Source organism: Neophocaena asiaeorientalis, unplaced genomic scaffold (assembly GCF_003031525.2).
Source record: "Neophocaena asiaeorientalis asiaeorientalis breed wild unplaced genomic scaffold, Neophocaena_asiaeorientalis_V1.1 scaffold761, whole genome shotgun sequence".
Classification (NCBI taxonomy): domain Eukaryota; kingdom Metazoa; phylum Chordata; class Mammalia; order Artiodactyla; family Phocoenidae; genus Neophocaena; species Neophocaena asiaeorientalis.
In genome coordinates, this window is record NW_020174818.1 from 742,786 (window position 1) to 761,990 (window position 19,205).

Here is a 19,205-nt window from a genome sequence, read left to right on the forward strand (position 1 = left end):
CGGCCCAGCAGTACCCCTCCCCTTCGCCGCTACTGAGGGGCCCAGGAGGAGCCTGCCCTCTCTCTCCTATCTGCTCTGCTGGGCTCGCCTCCTTTCCCTTCTGCTGAATTTCCTCGCTCTCAGTCAACTGTTCTAAAGTGAACCTGAAAAATAAAGACAGAATGTGAGCTAGTATGGCAGAGCAGAAAACAACACTCCAACCCCAGTTCTGCCACCGATGGAGCTGGGTGACTCTGGGCGGGCGACACGCTCTCTAAGCTTCGGTTCTTTAATCGCAGAATGGGGTGATTCTTCCCTGAGGGAGCTCAGTACCGGATTGGAAAGGCATCAGCTCTGAAACAAACCTGACCCCCCAGGGTCCACTCCAGGGCCACAAATTCCTCTCCTTCTACCTCTCTCCCTTCCTCTAGTTCCCAGCCCTGCCTTTCTGTTCAGTACACGAGCCCTCCCTGGTCTAGTCCCTTGAATATATCGCTTCAGCCACTCTCTCGTGAACACACTCAACTCCCTGCCCCTTGCCATTCTATTGTCCTAGCCCAGGGGAACCATGAACTTAGATCAAGCCATACATCCACCTTTCCCACCCTTACAACTGGGCTCCTGAGTACTGCTGGAGAAAGTCACAAACCAACCCTGTGGGCTGGAGAGATGTCCCATAGCCTATGTAAGCAACCCCTCTGTTGCTGGACATCTCAGTTGTTTCTGGTTCCCCTAGATCTGCTCCTCCTTCTGTGTTCCCTAACCTCTGCTGTCCACTCCATCTTCCAAACCAGAAGCCTGGGAATCGACTTTGCATCCCTCTTCATCTCTCCAGCCCGTTCTGTCCTACTGGTCATCTGGGTCATTTCGATTCTATTTTCTATAGAATCCCACGGATCCATCCTTTCTTCCCAAGCCCACTGCTACCACCTAAAGTCCAGGTCTCATCATCTTTCAAATGGACTATTATAATGAGGCCATGTCCAGTGTCTGTCTTGTTGGCCACTAACCGCCCCCAGAGCCCAGTAGAGTGACTGGAAAAGTACAAAATAATTGTTGAGTTCCATTCACCCAAAATGAGTGCCCAGAATGGGCCACCTCTGCCTCCCAAACCACTTTCTGCTCTCTGCCAGAATGATCTTTCTATATACAAACTGGATCACATCACCACTGCCCACAGGCGATCAGAGTTTTTTAGCCAGTAACCCTGCCTGCTGCTCCAGTTTTCATTTCAGCCCATCTTAAGTTCGCATCTGCTGATTCGTGCCTCCATTCTTTTGCTGATGCTGCTCCTTCTGTCTCTAATGGTCTCCCCGCCTCCACCCACCTGATCCACCCTACTTGTTTCTTAAGACTCAGCATCTTCTCCTTTCTCATGTATTTCCCGAATACCTTCACCCCAAGGTAGAAATGACCTCTAACCTTTGGGAAGTGATAAAATATGGAGTTAAGATCTGCTACAGGGGCTTCCCTGGTGGCACAGTGGTTGAGAATCCTCCTGCCAATGCAGGGGACACGGGTTTGAGCCCTGGTCCGGGAAGATCCCACATGCCGCAGAGCAACTAAGCCCGTGCACCACAACTACTGAGCCTGCGCTCTGGAGTCCATGAGCCACAACTGCTGAGGCTGCGTGCCACAACTACTGAAGCCTGCATGTCTAGAGCCCATGCTCTGTGACAGGAGAAGCCACCGCAGTGAGAAGCCCACGCACTGCAACACAAAGTAGCCCCTGCTCACCGCAACCAGAGAAAGCCCGTGCACGACAATGAAGACCCAACGCAGCCAAAAATAAATAAATAAAATAAATTTATATAAAAAAAGACCTGCTATGCTTTGAAAGTTTGTGGCCCATCCCCGCCCCCCAATTCATTTACGTTGAACACCTAATGCCCAAGGTGATTGTATTAGGAGGTGGGCCTTTGAGAAGTGATTAGGTCCTCAGGGTGAAGCCCTCAAGAATGGAATCAGTGCCCTTACAAAAGAGGCCCAAGAGATCCCTCGCTCCTTCCACCGAGTGAGGACATAATGATTTATGAACCAGGAAGCCCTCACCAAACACCAAGTCTGCCAGTGCCATGATCCTGGACTTCCAGCCTCCAGAACTGTGAAAAACAAATGTCTGTTGTTTATAAGCCACCCAGTCTGTGGTATTTTATTATAGCAACATGAGCTGACTAAGACAGAAGATCCTTGGGCCCAGATCCAAACTCAGCTCTGGTCACTCAACTGTGTGGAGGCCTTGGGCAAGAAAACTATCATTTCCCTATGGATAAACCAGGGATACTAAGGGTATTTATCTTGTGTTGTGAGAACTCAATGAGATAATTCAGGCTGAGTGCCCAGCTCACAGTCACTGGTCAGCTCCTATCACCACCGCCATTAGCCCCAGGGCAGGGGCTCACATCTGATTCACTTCTGTGGCCCAGCAGTGCAGCACCGGGCGCGGGTGTGTAAGGGGACATGAACTCCATCCCGGCTCCTCCACTGCCCTCAGCATCTCTTCAGGCTTGTCTTCTGCGGCCTTCAATGGACTGTCTGCTCCAGCCACCCCCTCCTCACGTCTCCCCGTCTCTGGCAACACCTCTCTCTCGGGCAAATTCTATCCGTCCTCCAAGCGTCAGCTCAAAGGATGGGCCTTTAGGGCCAACTTTGCTGGGTCTCAGCCCCAGTGAGACGGGACAGCAGACCCCAGACCGGCTTCCTCCTGTGCCTCCCTCTGTGTCCAGAAGTGTGTGTGTAAGGGGGTAAAGATCGGGACAGTGAGACCCAGCAGGAAAGGGAACGGTGGAGAAATGGCCAAGATCTTATGCAGAACTGGGGAGAAGCCCCTCCTGGGAGGATCAGATGTGTACTCAAAGGAATGGCAGGTACCAGCCTGTGCTGAGCAAAGCACAGCCCCCGTCCCTTCTCCAGAGCCCAGCAGGCCCCCAACATCCTCCCCGCACCCTACAACCCCGGGTCCCTGCCCACGCCTGCCCACATACCCCTAAAGAGGAGGAAGGGCAGGGGCTGCTCGGGAAGGGAGGGAGAGGCAGTAATGGCACAGCTGGGGGTGGGGAGGCTACAGGCTGGTTTTCATAGATATTATTTATGTCTCTTCAACTTTCACCCACTTCACAGGTACGGGACCCAAGATGAAGCCACGGGTTCAAGGTCACGTAAGAGTCTGTACCAAGATGCAAACCCAACGTCGTGATGCCAGGATGGGTGTTCCTTCTGCCACACCATTTATTATCAGCACTGCTGTTCCCACCTCGGGAGGTCTGGGGGGCTAGTCAAGGATGGATGGGGCCTCCCTTCTACCCGCCAGAAGCGCTGAGGTGAGTTAGGGGTCACTCCGGTTGGTGCCCTGCATCCTGTTTCACAGAGGGGACTGAGGCTCAGAGAGGCGAGGGGCCTTGCCCCGAGGCACACACAGCTGGGGAGAACCTGAGCTGGATTCAACTTCAGAGCCTGAGTCTTTCTGTGACACGAGATTCCCTCTCTGAGACAACACCTCTTGGCTTATCCCATGTGCTTAAGGGTCCCATATGTAACCACCATGTGAAACGGTAGGAAATTAGCTTACGATCTCAGGCCCCTTTGAGAAGCTGACAAACGCTCCAGGGTGGAGGGGAGGCTTCTGCCTCTCTTCCCATCTTTACTCTTTCCCAGGAGGGGAAACAACTCATGTGACTTCTTGGATTTGAGGATACGTGTGTCACGTTTACTAGTAGGAAATGCAAAGTCACAGGTACACATACAGCTCCTTCTGGCTCCTTGTGCCCAGGCAGCGGCGGGTACGCCAAGGCAGAGCTTGCCTCCCTGGAGCATGCCCGGCATTCCAGTCCCTGCTCTGCTCACCTGTTCTACGAGCGCTGAAGCTCCTACTGCCTTCGGGCAGAGAGCAAGATTGGGACGGGGTGGGAACGAGTCTTATGCTTGGGACTCAAGTCTCAGAGAGGCTGCATTAGGGCACTGGGACCTGGCACCGCTATTTTATTTTTCCCACCTGTCACTGTCCTGGTGCAGCGCCTCCTCAGGAATCCCAGGGAAAGGAGGAACAGGAAGACCAGGATCTGGCTGGGGCATCACTGTGTCAGACAAATACCAAGTAAACACGACTGCAGCCTGTCTCTCAAATAAAAGCCATGGCTCCCCGTCTCAGAAAAATCATACACAGGTACACACACGCAACACGCCACACACCACTGCCAAAGGGAGCAGGGTCCCCAGAAGCGAGGGCATTTGGCGACTTGAGATTGAGAATCTCTGGGTGGGACAAGAGAGGGGAGACCCTTATAGACACCAACACTGAAGGGGTCGGTGGGAGCAGCGGAGCCTGCGGAGGAGACCGAGAACCAACAGGAAGAGCGATGAGGCGACGCAGGGAGGGTGTGATACCACGGGAGACTGTGGGCCTCGGAGTCTGGGAAACCCACGTCCACATCCAGATTCCGCATCTGTGCAACCAGGGCGTGTCACAGGACTTCTTCAGGTCTCAAGTTCCTCGCGCATAACGGGGACGTCAAGCCCACTTCCCAGACAGCCGTGACGATTAAATGAAGCGCTGTGCATTTCACAGCATCTGGCCCCGTGTCTGCCACATGGCAAGGGCTCAGTAAATCTTGTCTGTTACGATTCTGAGCGTCACAGAAGCCGAGGGTGAAGCAGAGGGTGTGGCCAGCAATGTTAGAGGCCACACACAGGCCAGTTCACAGACTATACACACACTCAGACGGGGGCCAGCTTTGTCCTTGGGTGCCCTGCAGGAGGGTGGTGGATGTTGGAGGCCTTCCTACTGCTGGGTGACACTGCCAAGCCTGCCACCCGAACACAGCCCTGTTCCAGAAGGCCTATCCAAACGGCCCAAGGCCTCTCACATCTCGTTTCCCTGACCCACAGGACACAGCACAGAGGCCTATAAAGCCAGCCAATGACGCTGGCCTGGAATGGCCAAACCTCTCATCAAGGCCACCTGTGGGCCGCATGCTTGGTTGAATGCCTCCTCCCGGAATGTCCCTGCCTCAGTCCAGCCTGGACCCAGCTCATCTGCGTGGAGCCGCTGGTCTCCTGCTGATGCAACTCGTTCTGCTCTTGTCAGAACAGCCAGGAGCAACGGGGGAAAGCATCTGGGAAGAAGTACCTGCCCAGCCGGGCTCCCACAGTGCTTGCCTGCGCCCTTGCAGGCTGCTTCTCCTGCAGCCTCTTCCTCCTTCTCTGTGGGGAGAGAAGCAGTCTGCATGCCAAGATGAGAGGTCTGGGAGTGGAGAGCCTGACCATGGCTGGCTTTCTGCAGCCAGGAGTAAGGGCAGGTGTGGTCACTCCTGCCTACACCACCACCCCTCCTCGCTGCTACTGCCTGAGGAGACAGGTCACCAGGTCACTGGGGTCACTCCAGGAGCCACCAGACCTCCTTGCCTCCATCGTGCCTTCCTTCAATTCCGCACAAATCTGATCTTGACACTCTCAGGGCTAAAATCTTCAGAGGCTTTCCACCAACCACTGAGACAGCTTGTCAGGATCATTAAGAGTGCCGGTCTTTTTTTTTTTTTTTTCCTTACTCAAAAGGAGTTTATAACCCAGGAGAAAAGACAGGGCTGTGTACAAATATCTCAATACACGGTATAATTATTATGATATGAGAAAGAGCCAAAAAGAGGTTTAAAACATCTGCTATACTTGTGTAAAATATATACATAGAAGACATACCCCAAAATGTTCACATGCATAAAACTTAAAATGGGAGGAAGAGCAAGACATACTAAGGAAACTATAAGTAAAATGAAGTAGAGCTTGAAAAGAGAGCTATTTACAGATGTACAAAATATTTCAGAACTAATGATTAACCTGGATTAACCAATCAACAAATACATGAGTCTCTGTTATATATAAGCTATTTACTTTCTGTACAAATATATTCTATAATGTTTCAGACAACAAATAACCCTCAAAACATTGATTACCATCATACAAAAAGAGACCTTTAAGAACATCTGGTCTGGGCGGGGGGTGGGGGGGATGAATTGGGAGGTTGGCATTGACATATATACACTATTGATACTATGTATAAAATAGACAACTAATGAGAACCTACTGTACAGCACAGGGAACTCTACTCAATTCTCTCTGGTGAACTAAATGGGAAGGAAATCCAAAAAAGAGGGGATATAGCTGATTCACTTTGCTGTACAGTAGAAACTAACACAACATTATAAAGCAACTATACTCCAGTAAAAATTAACTTTAAAAAATTTGCTTTCGGGGGCTTCCCTGGTGGCGCAGTGGTTGAGAGTCCGCCTGCTGATGCAGGGGACACGGGTTCGTGCCCCGGTCCGGGAAGATCCCACATGCCGTGGAGTGGCTAGGCCCATGAGCCATGGCCGCTGAGCCTGCACGTCCGGAGCCTGTGCTCCACGATGGGAGAGGCCACAACAGTGAGAGGCCCGCGTACCGCAAAAAAAAGCAACTAAGCCCGTGCGCCGCAACTACTGAGCCTGCGCTCTAGAGCCCGTGAGCCACAACTACTGAAGACGGCATGCCTAGAGCCCATGCTCTGTAACAAGAGAAGCCACCGCAATGAGAGGCCCGCGCACCGCAATGAAGAGTAGCCCCCAGCTCGCTGCAACTCGAGAAAGCCCATGCAGAGCAACGAAGACCCGATGCAGCCAAAAATAAATAAAATAAAATAAATTAATTAAAAAAATCGCTTTCGCGGGGAGGGGTAAATTGGGAGACTGGGATTGACATATACATACTACTGTATATAAAATAGATAACTAATAAGGACCTACTGTATAGCACAGGGAACTCCACTCAATACTCTGTAATCACCTATATGGGAAAAGAATCCAAAATAGAGTGGATATATGTATATGTATAACTGATTCACTTTGCTGTACAGCAGAAACTAACACAACACTGTAAATCAACTATACTCCAATAAAAAACCAAAAAAAAAACCACCCCAAAAAACAAAACAAAAAAGAACATCTGGTCTAATCCCCTCTTACAGAAACCAAGGCCCTGAAAGGTTTGTCTTCCTATCTCATCCATTTCCCCCAAGGGATCCAGCGACCACCATTCCTCCACAATGACTCCGACTTGAATGCTCACCCTCCCTTGATGGTTCCCTCTCCCAGGTCTCCAAGAACCTAGCAACCCCAGGTCTGTGGCTCCTGTACAGACCCATCCCACAACTGCCTCCTTCCCGCCTTCCTCAGCCCACCCCTGCTTGCGGATTGGGCTGCCCCAGTAATTCTGTGGGTCTGCTTTTGAGCCCTAACTACTAACTCTGTATCCCTCAGAAAGTTCTTCACCCTTTCAAAGTCTCATTATCATCATCTAAGAATATGGGAAATCAGACTAGCTCCTTCTTCATAGTGTTTCTGTGCCGTGACAGTTACAAGTCACACACATCACGTCTGGCACAAAGGCAGCTCGTTAGCTTCTGCTATTGTTAGTCCACAGGACAAAGTCCAAGCTCCTTGATGTGACTTTGGCTGACAAGACCCTTCACCGTCTGTCCCCTGTCTACCCAGCCTCACCTCCAGCCATTGCCACCATGTCCGTCAAGGCTCAAACCCCTAAGATTTGTGGGGCTAGGGACAAAATTACAAATGGATGTCCACATACCACCTGTCTAAGTTTTAGATTCCAAATATGTGACAGTGACTAATCACGGTATCAAGCTGTTAAATATATTCTATCCTCCCCCAAAAAACGATCTGGAAGGCCAGGTTTGAAATGAGAATTCTGACTCCCGGAGACCCGTGCTGGCCCATGGTGTAGGGAGAGCTAGCCCCAGGCTGCCCTCCCCTTCCCTTCCCACCCTGGTCCCATCTCACGCTGTGGGAAGTGCACACGTGTGCGGACTGCCCAGCTTAGACATCCAAGTTTGTCTTACAGGCTCTGCAAACATCCCTCCTTGGACTTTGGAGTCTGCACAGGGAGGTGTGTTCTACCCTCAAGAGGACAGAAGTGGACTTGGCACTGCTGGGGCAAGAAATTCTGAGGTCTCCAGTACCTGGGGATGGTCTAGCAGGGGAGGATGTGACTGGGGTGGGCATTTCCCTCTGAGCCCTGAAGAGGGGCTCAGCAAGGCAAGCACTGATCTTCTCAGCAGGTGCTCGCCACTGCAGCGAGCACAGTGTACCAGGGGCTGTCAGTGCACTGTCCCAGCGGCTCCTGGCAGCAGTGTATCTGGGAGCCACCCCTAGAAGCTTTCACCATCCCCGTTGTACAGAAGAGGAAAATGAAACTCAGAGATGGGGCCTGAGGCAGAGGCACCCGTTCCTGGTACTGAATCCAGTGCTGTTTCAGCGGCCCCACCCACGCCAAAGGAGCAAGAGTGGGAGCGGCTGTGCTGGCTGGTCCAGGTGCCCGCAGCCTCTGCAGGGTCACTGGGCTGCTCCTTTATACTCCGTATGCTAGTTGAACCATACTTTTCATAATAAACCCCTTAGGTTATATTTGAGTTTGGCCATTATAAATAACACTATAATAAAAATCTTTGTAGGCAGATTTTTCCTTCCCTTGGGTGATGGCTCCTGGTGCCAAGTGTCATTTCCTTTCCAAAAAGCTTGTCCCCAATTACACTCTGACTAGTAGCCTTTGAGAGCACCTGTCACTGCACTCTGGCCAGAATCACGTATTATAATTTAAACACATTCTCTGAAGACATGATAGGTGATAACTGGCACCCTGTCGCCTTCACGTGAATTTTCTGACTGCCAGGAAGGTTAAACATATTTCTGTTGTTTACTAGTTATATTGCCTTCTGTGTGATCGGTTCAGTCTCCCGCTCATAAACTGCTGGGGTCCTAATGGCTTTCCTGTCAACTTTCATGATGATAACCATTTGTCATATTTCCTAAACACACTTTTCAAAGTTTTGTGGTATCCAGTCTTTTTTGGTTGTTGTTTAAAGTGCTCATATATTATCAAATCTGACTTTTCCTAGCACTTCTGTCCCTTGAAAGTTCTCTTCCCTCTAGGGCTGTGATTTCTATTCTACTTTCTTCCTTTGGCTGTATTTTTATATTTTACTTTTTAGTCCATTTGGAATTTATTTTGATGCATGCTATGAGGAGAGGGTCAAAAACCTTTTTGAAAGCTATATTTGGAAAAAGCAATGAACAGAAAGAGGAGTCGGTTTGGGGCCGGCTGTGTGATATCAACAGACAACTGAATGAGGCAGAGGCCAGGGACTGTTCAGTTTTCACTTTTTTTTATCAAGGAGAATGATCTCGGAACCTCAGAAAGAAGATCAAACATGGCTAAGAGGAGAGAGGTGCCCAGGAGAGGCAAGAGGGGAGCAAAAGGACGCAAGGGTCCGAATCTAAAAGAATGATCTCTGGGGCAACAGAGGAGGGAGGCGGCCTACTTGCGAGGAAAGAGCCCCCACTGAGAGTCAGAAGACCTGGGTTGGAATCCTGACTCTGCCACAAGTTCCTGCCTTCCTCTGGGTCTCAGTGTCCACGTTTATTTATTCATTTACGCGTGCCAACTCTGTCTCAAACACAACACTGCAGGCGGTGATGGGCTTACAGAGATAAACAGGACAGTCCCTGCCCTCCAGGGGCTTATAGGAGTTGATGGATAAGAGAACCCTTACGCATAATAGAGTGATGAGTGTCTTGGGAGCTCAGAAGAGGAGCATCTAATACAGCCTTGGGAAGGGAAGCAGATAAAACATGGAGGTGTGAAATGGGCATAGACTTTGGTATGGGCAGAGAGGAGAGTAATTTTGGGTGCAAGAAGGAGCGGTCAGGACAAGGAAGGGGTTGGAGGGCCCAGAGCATGGAGCGCTATGCTATGGAATTGGAATTTTACCCTGCAGGCCAGTGGTTCTCACACTTGAGCCTGTATCCGAATCACCTGGAGGGCTCATTAAACAGACTGCTGGGCCCACCCCCAGAGTTTCGCATTCACAGCCTAAGGTGGAGTCCCAAAATGCATTTCTGACAAGTTTCCAGGTGATACTGATGCTACTGGAAAGGAGAAAGCGCTCTGAGAACTGCTGCATCTGGACAACGGGGACCCATTACGCAGGAGAATGAACCAACCAGATAGACACTTTAGGATGATTCTTTTGGATACAGGTGTGGAGGATGGATTGGAGGGAGGCCTGATTGGATGCAGGGAGATAGGAAGCTGCTGAAATAATCCAAGGAAGGCATTTTTAAAAGGGAGAACCACAGATCTGGAGGCTGAATGACTGAATAGAGAGGGCAGAGGAGATGGAAGAATTGAGCATGCTTCCCAGGATTTTAGCCATGAGTTTGTAAGACTCAAGGGCTATCCCTAGAACTTACCATTGCGTACGGTACACTGTAAATGCTCACTGAATATTTGCTGACAAGTCGTTCCTTTAAAGTGAGGCAAGGTTGGGTCCACTGGATTTAGAATCAGAAGGTCACTGCCATAGAGGGATAGGTTTGGAAGACAGAGTGGAGAGCGTTGAGAAACAGAAGGGGGAAAACATGGAGATATGTAGCGTGGACAGCTGATGACTCTTCCCAGAAACTTGAAAGAGAAGGGAAGGAGAAAGGGTGGATACCAGCTTGAAGAGGGGGCTTTCTTTCTTGCTTTTTTTTTTTTTTTGGCTGCGTCGTGGCATGCGGGATCTTAGTTTTCCGACCAGGGATTGAACCCGTGCCCCCTGCAGTGGAAGCGTGGAGTCTTAACCACCGGACTGCCAGGGAAGTCCCTGGGGCTTTCATTTTTGAGGTGAGAGAAATGAAAAAAAAAAATAGCTGAACAAATTTGTAGATGTGAGAGGAAGATCCAGTAAAGAGGTAAGAAAAGAGATCAATGAAAAAAGACAGTTCCTGAGAAGGTGGGAGGAGATGGCATCCAGAGCTGGGTCTGAGTTCACCTCTACCACTTAACTAGTTGTGTGATCTTAGCAAGTAACTCATCCTCTCTGTGCCTCAGTTTCCTAAACCCCGAGAAGGGGATCATAATAGTATCTATCTAACAGGGTCATGGTGAAAACTGAATAAAGGAATTCAAAGAAAGCTGGCAAACTGAAGATCTTAATAAATGACGTCTATGATGAGGATGGTGGAAGGAGGAAGAGGAGGAAAAGGAGGAGGAATAATAACAGGGATCGTGAGGTAAGTAAGCAAGAGGCTCTGGATGACAGTGATGAAGAGGAGCACAGGGGATGATGACGTGAGCCCCCGTCCCTGAGCATCTTTCATGGTGGGGGAGGAGCGATGGGCAGGATGCAGGAGGGGGAATGTGCAGGGAGTCTTCCTGGCCCTCACAGGGGATAATGGATCTGTGAGAAAGAGCTGTGTCCACTGGCAATGGCTGCAAAGGAAATGGTATCCGGGAGAGCTTGTCTCAGAGGTCTGGAAGGGAGACTGTGGGGTGCGCAGCATCGAGCTGGCTCAGCAGAGGCCTTGTCAAGCAGTAGGAGGCAACGGTGTCTGCCAGCCTCACCACGCTTTCCAGGTGCCCTGCACGGAGTCTCCCCAGAGGCAAGGTTGTGTCCACACCGAGCTCCTGCTAGGCAGAGCCCATCCTAAGGCTCTGCATCCCTCTCAGGCCTGGACAGAGCACAGGTTTAGGTGCAGATGGATGTTCAGTCCCTGTCTCAGGCCTGGTCCAATAAGGCCTCACATGCGGGGACCTGGTGGCCATTTGCCTTGTGCTAGATTGCTAGCCCACCCCTGCGGCCTTTCACCAGGAGGTCCATGTCTCTCCTTCCTCTAGGCCTGGCCTCTGACCCCCGCTTTTAGGTCACTTCCTAGGTCAGGCTCTACAGTCTAGACAAAGACTTCACTCCCTAGTGCAACTGGGCTTTTCTAATAGCACCACCACCAGTAATAATAATAAAATAATAAACAGTATTCATAATTGCCACAGACAGAGCTTACTAAGTGTCAAGCACTAGGCTAGGTGCTTCTATACTTCATCTTGTTTAACTTTTAAACCAACCCTGAAAGATGGGTAGTACTACTCCTGTTTTATGAAGTCTAAGGGGCCTAGGTGGTTTGTCTAAGAACCCAGCTAACAAGTGACAGGGTCTAAATTTAAACCGGAGTCTGTATGACTCCAAGGCCCAAGCTGCTTTCTCCTCTTCAACCACCGTTGTCTCTCAGATTCAAGGGCCCAGTCCCCCTGGGCGTGAAGCGGGGCCCTGGCCGGCCTCTTAGATCCCTCCGCCTTCCCCAAGGAGTGAACAAAAGCTGCAAGGTCGGGCCTGGGTCAAGGCTGTCCAGGGGCCAACCCCCAGCCCTTGTCCTCTCCTCCCCGCCTGCTGGGTTGGAACCACACCCACCAACCCAGCCCAGGCCTCAGGCCCAGAGGCCACTCAGCAGTGAGGCCAGCTTTCCGGGGTTTCCCAAGTGAGGACGAAGACGATTGGGAAGGCAGCTCCCCGGGGCTCTGAAGTGCTGGGTCAGCAGCATCCTGGGGCCTGGTGGGGGAGTCTGGCAGACGCAGGGGACACAGCACGAGAAGCTCTGCCTCTCACATGTCGCATCCTCTCCAGGTCCCAGGGCTCCGTCCTCAGGACCACAGACAGGGCATCTCCAGCCTTCATCAGACGCCAGGAGGAGGATGCTGAGGGCACAGCACCTACTACACTGCATTATAACTAGTTCGGGGACTGTCTCTCCCATAGACTGAGTGACTTTCTGTTTCCAGGGAGCAGCACAGTGACAGCACAGAGAACACCTGACGATGCCTGGCAAATGAGTAAGCGCGTGGAGGGGTGGAGCCAGATGTGCCTCTGAGAAGAACTCCACAAGAGCTGGAGGCCACCCCTCCCTCCATGGCTCACATATACCTGCATCTCCGTGTCCCCAGCTCCTCCCCTCCCCCTGACCTCAGCTTCCCCACTCAACAGTCCGCTGGTGCTCCTCTGAGCTGCCCCGAGGCCTGCTGGGAGCTCCTCCACCTGCTTGATGGCTTGGCCTCCTGGGATCTGAGAGATAAAGGGCCTTTAAAGGTAACTTGTTTAGAGTTATCTGTGCTACTGCCCAGCGAATCAGGAAATCAAACGGCCACAAATGGTGAAGAGGACAGCTCCCATGTGGATGAAGAAAGCATGGTTAGCTCTAGCACAGGCTGTTTTTGGGCTGTTTGGTCTTCCTTTCCTATATCTTTCCCCTTCTCATACCCTGTCAGGACTCCTGGGAATCAGGAAGTTACACAGGCAGTGAGCGACTGCTCACACAGCGAGCCGCAGGCAGCGGCCCTGACTGAGGCCTGATACCTGTCCCAGCCCTGCCCAGCTAGGCCTTGGCTCCCAAACACAGAGCTGCCTCCTGCCAGAATTCTGCAGGTGAGGCTCCAGACAGGTGCAGAGGGCTCTCCAGTAGCCCAGGGGCTGCATAGGTAGAAACATAACTGCAGGAGCAGGGCAAGCCTGCAGCTGGGCACCAGACAGGAGGGGGCCTGGAGAAGCAGCCTCTCCCACATTTACCTGGGTCTCGGACGCCAGAGAAGTGAAGCAGGGCATGAGAGAGATCGTGCGAAGGCATTAGCCCTGGGCTTGGGGTGGAGGAGGGCGCTAAAGAGGCTTCCAGGGTAACCAAAATGGCCTGGGTGGGCCTACTCAGGCGAGGCCGTGGGCATCACTGGTTTTCCTCTGGCAGCCCGCTCTAAAGGCCCCAATTATCTTTGACTTTGGAGTCAAGGAAGCCTCACGAACTTCAGAGAACTCCTTCCCAGCTCCTCTCTCCCCTTTCCACTCACATCTCCCAACCCTGGGAAGGAGTCCTCACCAAGGACCACAGGGCTGGTCCTAGATCCCTGGGCATGGCCGCAACAGGACACAGACATCGGCACAATGAGCGTGTGCCTGAGCACGGCCCACACCTCTTCATCCCAACCGCTCCAGTTAGTTCCTTGAACAGGCCCGCCACCAAGGCCAGGCCAGGCAGTAAGGTCCTGAGTCTTTCGGGGAGAAGTGAGGCCCTGCTGTCTGCTCCCTGAGTGGCCTGAGTATACTGAGTCTTCCAACTCTAGTTGGCTTCCTTCCTTTTCTTCTTTCTGTCCAGACTCCCTTGGATGACTTGTAAGGGTCTTGAATTAACTGTCCTTGGTGTTCTTGGAAGGATCATGTGACAACACCCACCTGGCTGGCCCTGACCCACCCTTTGGCCTGGCCTCTTGATATGGGTCGCCTGTCCTATCCCAGTGTGCCCAGCAAGAAGCAGGATCTGGTGTTTGAGCCAATTCCAGATCATTTGTGGTGGCTGGGCATTGAGGGGTAAGAAAAGCAAAGGGGGTCAGGGCCCTGCCCTCCAGGAGCTCCTTTGACAGGTGTCGATGAGTAGAGGAAAGGATATGCCAGGAGGGGGTGGGAAGATGGGCAGAAGGCAGGGTGAGGAAGCAGCCCACAGGCTCTCTGGGGTTCCCCAGGGCAGACCCAATTTCCTCCCATTTCTCCCTTAAAGGTGCCTACCGGTGATCCCAATTCTCTTGCCTTCAAGACAAAGAGAAGGGCTCTGAGGACACTAGATGCTCAGGTCCTAGGGTTCTGAAAACAGAGGGGTGCCCCCTCAGCCCCCACATGCCGCCTACGGTGCATGGGCAGCTGGCTTGCTCGCCGCTGGGGCTGGCTAAGGTCAAACCCTTTCCTCCCCTCTGGGGACGCTGGCTGCCACATTCAGCCTGGCTCCGAGATGGGCTCCCCTTTCCCCACTGTCCCACCTACCTGAATTTCTGGACCTGACTTCTGTCTTCGCTCTCGCTTGCTACCTACTTGACACTGCCTGCACTTGGCCTTGCTTGGGAAAAGGCTGTGGAGTTAAACCAAATTGCACTGAGACGTCCACAGGCAGGAGAAGCTGTTCCAGCCCCCCAGCTCTCCTCTAAACCTCCAGGAAGAACAACTAGCTGCTCTCTGTAGGCGGAGCGCTGCCTGTCATCATTCTCCTCTTGTAAGAGGCTTGGGTGTTGGAAGATGAATGGCCTGAACTCTGCGGTCCCCCTCCCCTGGGGTGGCCGGTGACAGCTGGTTGAGGGGAAAGGGGGAAGGAGCCTGGACAAGTTGGCCCAGGGCTGAGAGACAGAGGACTCAGGAGGGGCCTCACTGGGTGGTCCAGTAAGGAGCAGTCTGACCCTACTTGGCCGTATAAGCTCTCTTAAGAAACGGGCCCAGACCCTTGTCTGCCTAGACCAATAAGTACAGAACCTGGCCATTCCCACAGTGGAACCAGACTCAATGGCAGGTTGGGGACACAACCACAAGTCAGTGGTAAAAGCACAAGGTGGAGAGAGGTCAGGACTTACAAGTTTGGGAACTGGCACCCTCAAGTTGAGGGGTCTGCTATCCCTGTGGAATGGCCCCATGGTCCAAACAAGGCCTTCTTCCCCTGGCTGGGAATGAGGGGGCACCCACACGACCACAGTTAGAGAGACCTCACAGAGGGTAAGAGGGACTTGGGGGGCAAGTAGAAAGTGAGGGCGGGGGTTGTGAAGATCAGCAGTAAAGCTGGGTCTAGCTGGGTGACAGCTTTCCATACCGGGGGGCTAAGGCCAGGGAAGGGCCCACAGGGTCTCCTGAGGAGGCACCTGGGGTCTGGCTAGAGAAGGCTGAGGAAGGACCTGCAGCCTGGGTCTCTGGAGGCAGGTAGCAGATAGCAGGCACATCAGCTCCAGGAGTCCGGGCCAGTGGCCTTGGCATCTCCTGGCCTCTCTGCCCCTTGGTTGCATCTGGGCCCTTGATGCTTCTTTGGAAAGGTTCCTACTTGTTCTTTGCCTAGTTCAGGGAAAGGGGGCCGACTGGGAAGCTGGGCAGGGCCAGGGCAGGAGGGGAAGGAGCTGGGGCACAGGGAGCTCACCACTCTCTCCTTGTAGACGATGTACTTCAACCACTTGAAGTCCTGCCACTTGAAGCCAGCGAGGACGAAGAGGGAATCCCGTTCATACTGCTCGGGCCGCTGCATGGCCCCCTCGGGGTAGGTGATGCGCAGCGTAGTTTTGCTGCCCACGTCCTTCTCAAAGCCTTTCACGGGTGCTGAGTTCAGCCTGCAGAGAGTGGGCCCGGTCAGAGACTGCCTTGGGCTCACCGCATGTGGTCGGTAGGCCTGTGTGTGGGGAGGCGCCCTGACCCCAGCATACCCCAGGTGCAGAGCATGGGGAGCCCAGGCCACCTGGTGCCACCTGGCTTTCCGTTCCAAAGCCCTCCAACCCAGGGTTCTTCTTGCGGCTTCTACTGACCTCCAGCCCAATGGGCCAGATCGACAGACAGTTCTCAGTGGGCTCGGGGACCAGGACACGAAGGTGCCCGAGGCACTGCTTTGAGGAGCTCACCTGACCACAATGTCATAGTCATCGATTCGTGACCCCAGAGACTTGTTGGCAAGGACACCTCCGTTGCCCACGACGATGCAGCGGCGGCAGCTGAGGCTGAGGGGACAGACGCAGAGACCTCTGGAGAGCTGTCCGCCAGGTCTCCTCTCCCCCTGCCCCTTGGTCCCTGACCCCATGCCCTTGAGCGGGCACGGGCTGGGACAGAGGAGGCAGACCAGTGAGGTTCTGGCAGCATCTCTGAGAGGCCGGAACCACACTGCGGAGAGCTGGGCCGCTCAGGGCTCTCAGATACCCCTGGTCCCTGACACTTCTCCAGGGACACATGGGTGTGGAAGGGGCTTGGGCACCAGCTCTGGGGTGGTGAGGAAGGAGCTCTGGTAAGATGGCATTCTGGGTTAAAGACTCCCCAAGGGTTAGTGGGTTTGGGCCACCTTCAGAGGAGAGGGAGAAGTGGGCTGAGCTTGAGGGCTACGCTAGAGAAGCAAGAACAGAGGAATGAGCCTGGAGGCTCCAGGACTCAAGGCTGGACTTATTTTTAACTCAGAAGCCCCCATGCACCCAGTAGCCAGCCGAGAACCCTACTCACTTTGCTTCTCGCACCTCTGACCCTGGGGCTTCCCCCACCTAGGGTCTGTTGGCTTCAGAGCTGTCACTGCCTCCTGGATTTAAGCCCCTTCAGCTGCCCCAGCACCCAGCCACTCAGTCCCAGTGCTGAGCTGATCCCAGCCCAGGACGTTCAGTTCTTACCCTCGGATCTCTGCTGCCTGAGGACTGAGATGTCTTGCCAACGGCTTATAGCCCACGGGGGCGGCCAGTCCAGTGCGGTGGCCCCGCTTCCCTGCTCACCCACCCAGTGTGTATGCGTGTGTGGGTGTGTGGGTGTGCTGGAGAATCTGCCCAGGTCCAGGGAAGGCCAGCTGGGCCTCAGCCCCTCTGCACACGCTGGGCAGCCGAGGGGCAGGATACTGGGCAGCAAGTGGCTCACCTGTCCAAGGCAGGGGTCAGGCGGTACTCTTTGGTGACAGACAAGATGGCTTTGATCAGATTATCTGTGGACAGAGGAGGGAGGCAACTGTTAGAGGGTCACTTAAGGGTCCCCATGAGATGTTTGCCCATGAGCCGATTTGAAGGCACGTGGTCCTGGGGCTAGGGTGGACGTGAAGGTTGGGGAGGGAGCTCCGGACACAAGGCTGGGCCACTGGCCTAACATTCTCCCTGAGACAGGAGACGGAGGCAGGAGAAGAGGCGGCACACACATCTCTGCCTGGAGCCGGCCCCCCGGCACCCACGCACAGCTCCTTCCTCAGGCTTCCCTGGCCCTTCCTGGCAGTCTCGGCTGGCTGTCGGAGGCCCTGCCATCAGGCCCTGGGACATGCGCCCCCAGGCGTGGGCCTTGCCTGGGAGCTGGGGCATCTCAGTGTCCCCCAGAATGGCACCGCCGGTCAGAGGCAGAGACCACGTGCTCACTTCTGTGCCCCCACCAAGCAGACACCAGGAAGCAAACAAGGAGCCGACCAGTGGTGAAGAGCTAGAATGCTCCCGGCCAGCTCCCCGGGCCAGGCCACTCCGCCTCATTTTCTGATACCATCTTCCCCTCCCTTCCTCCCTCTAACACTGCTGACCTCTAATCCTATTCTTGCCAGGCTGTCTCTACCTCCTTACCTCTTCAAGCCCTGTGGCCTGGCATCTGCCCACCTGCACTCCGCTCAGGCTGCCCCTCAGCAAGGGCCCCGTGACCTCTGTGCTCTCAGATCCTGTGACCATATTCAGACCTCATTCTTCTTGACCTCTCTCTGGTTTTGGCAATGATGACTGCTCTCCTTTCAAACTCTGGTATAATGAGAGCGTTATAATATAACAGATAATGATATCGGCCTCGGACTCAAATCCTGGCTCTGCTGCTTATGAGCTCTGTGACCTTCGATAAATCGCTTACGTTCTTTGAGCTTTAGTTTCCTCATCTTCCAAATGAAGATGGTAATTCCTGCTGTGCAGAATTGTTAGGAAGATAAAAAGGTAATGTACATAAAGACCTAAAGATAAGTAAGTCGGTACAATCACAGTGAAAAGCATCTTAATATCAAGTAAAGATGTAGCTGTGCATAGACTAAAATCTTGCAACTCTACTCCTAGGTGGAGAGCATCAGAAAACTCACATATTTGTTTAAGGAGACTTGTACAAGAATGTTCATTGCAGAACTGTTGGTAATAGCGAAATGTTGGAGGCAACCTAAAAGTCCACCGAAGGAGGGCTTCCCTGGTGGCGCAGTGGTTGAGAGTCCGCCTGCCGATAAGGAAAATAGATTAAATGTGGTACATGGAATACTACACAGCAGTTGCAAAATCAGTGACCTAGAGTTATGTGTACCAATACAGATACATCTGAAAAGTGTAAGCAAAAAAATCAATTTGAAAAATACACACACACAAGTACGATATACAATACTGTTTGTAAAGTGCAAAAACCATGCCACATTTTTTTTTTTTTTTTTGGACTGGGGCACGAACCCGTGTCCCCTGCATCAGCAGGCGGACTCTCAACCACTGCGCCACCAGGGAAGCCCATCCATGCTGTATTTTAAACAGATACGTAAATATGCTGTAGAAATATATAAACAGGCATGGAATGACAACCAGGATACTGGTCTCCTGGAGAAGGCGGGGAATGGAGGGGGAAGGGCTACACAGAGCTTGAGTCGTATCTCAAGTTTTATTTCTGAAGCTGGGTGCAAGAGTACGTGGGTGCTCAATATATTCGTTTTTATGCTTTTTTATACGCCTGAAATACTTCATGTAAAGAAAGGATGCCTCTGAAATTAAACACAGCAACCTCATAATTTTTTTTAAAAGATGGACTGGACGACACCGTCAGATGCAGCCAAGATGTCAAGTTAAGGAATGAAAAGCATCCTTTGGATCTCCTGGGGGCACTGAGCAGTTTCACCGAAGTGGTGAGGGGAGAAGATATT

The 19,205-nt window shown here is 52.6% G+C and overlaps 1 protein-coding gene across 2 annotated transcripts in view; it reads right to left on the reverse strand.

Annotated features, from left to right (window-relative positions):
• ST3GAL3 (ST3 beta-galactoside alpha-2,3-sialyltransferase 3) overlaps nucleotides 1-19,205 on the reverse strand; it is a 96,005-nt gene that overhangs the window by 7,181 nt on the left and 69,619 nt on the right. For both annotated transcript variants that reach the window (XM_024760370.1, XM_024760369.1), the window contains exons 4-6: nucleotides 17,222-17,285; nucleotides 16,237-16,332; nucleotides 15,765-15,951 (exon numbers count right to left, since the gene is read on the reverse strand). In XM_024760370.1, the coding sequence (XP_024616138.1) occupies nucleotides 15,765-15,951; nucleotides 16,237-16,332; nucleotides 17,222-17,285 (347 nt within the window). The remainder of the gene's footprint in view (nucleotides 1-15,764; nucleotides 15,952-16,236; nucleotides 16,333-17,221; nucleotides 17,286-19,205) is intronic.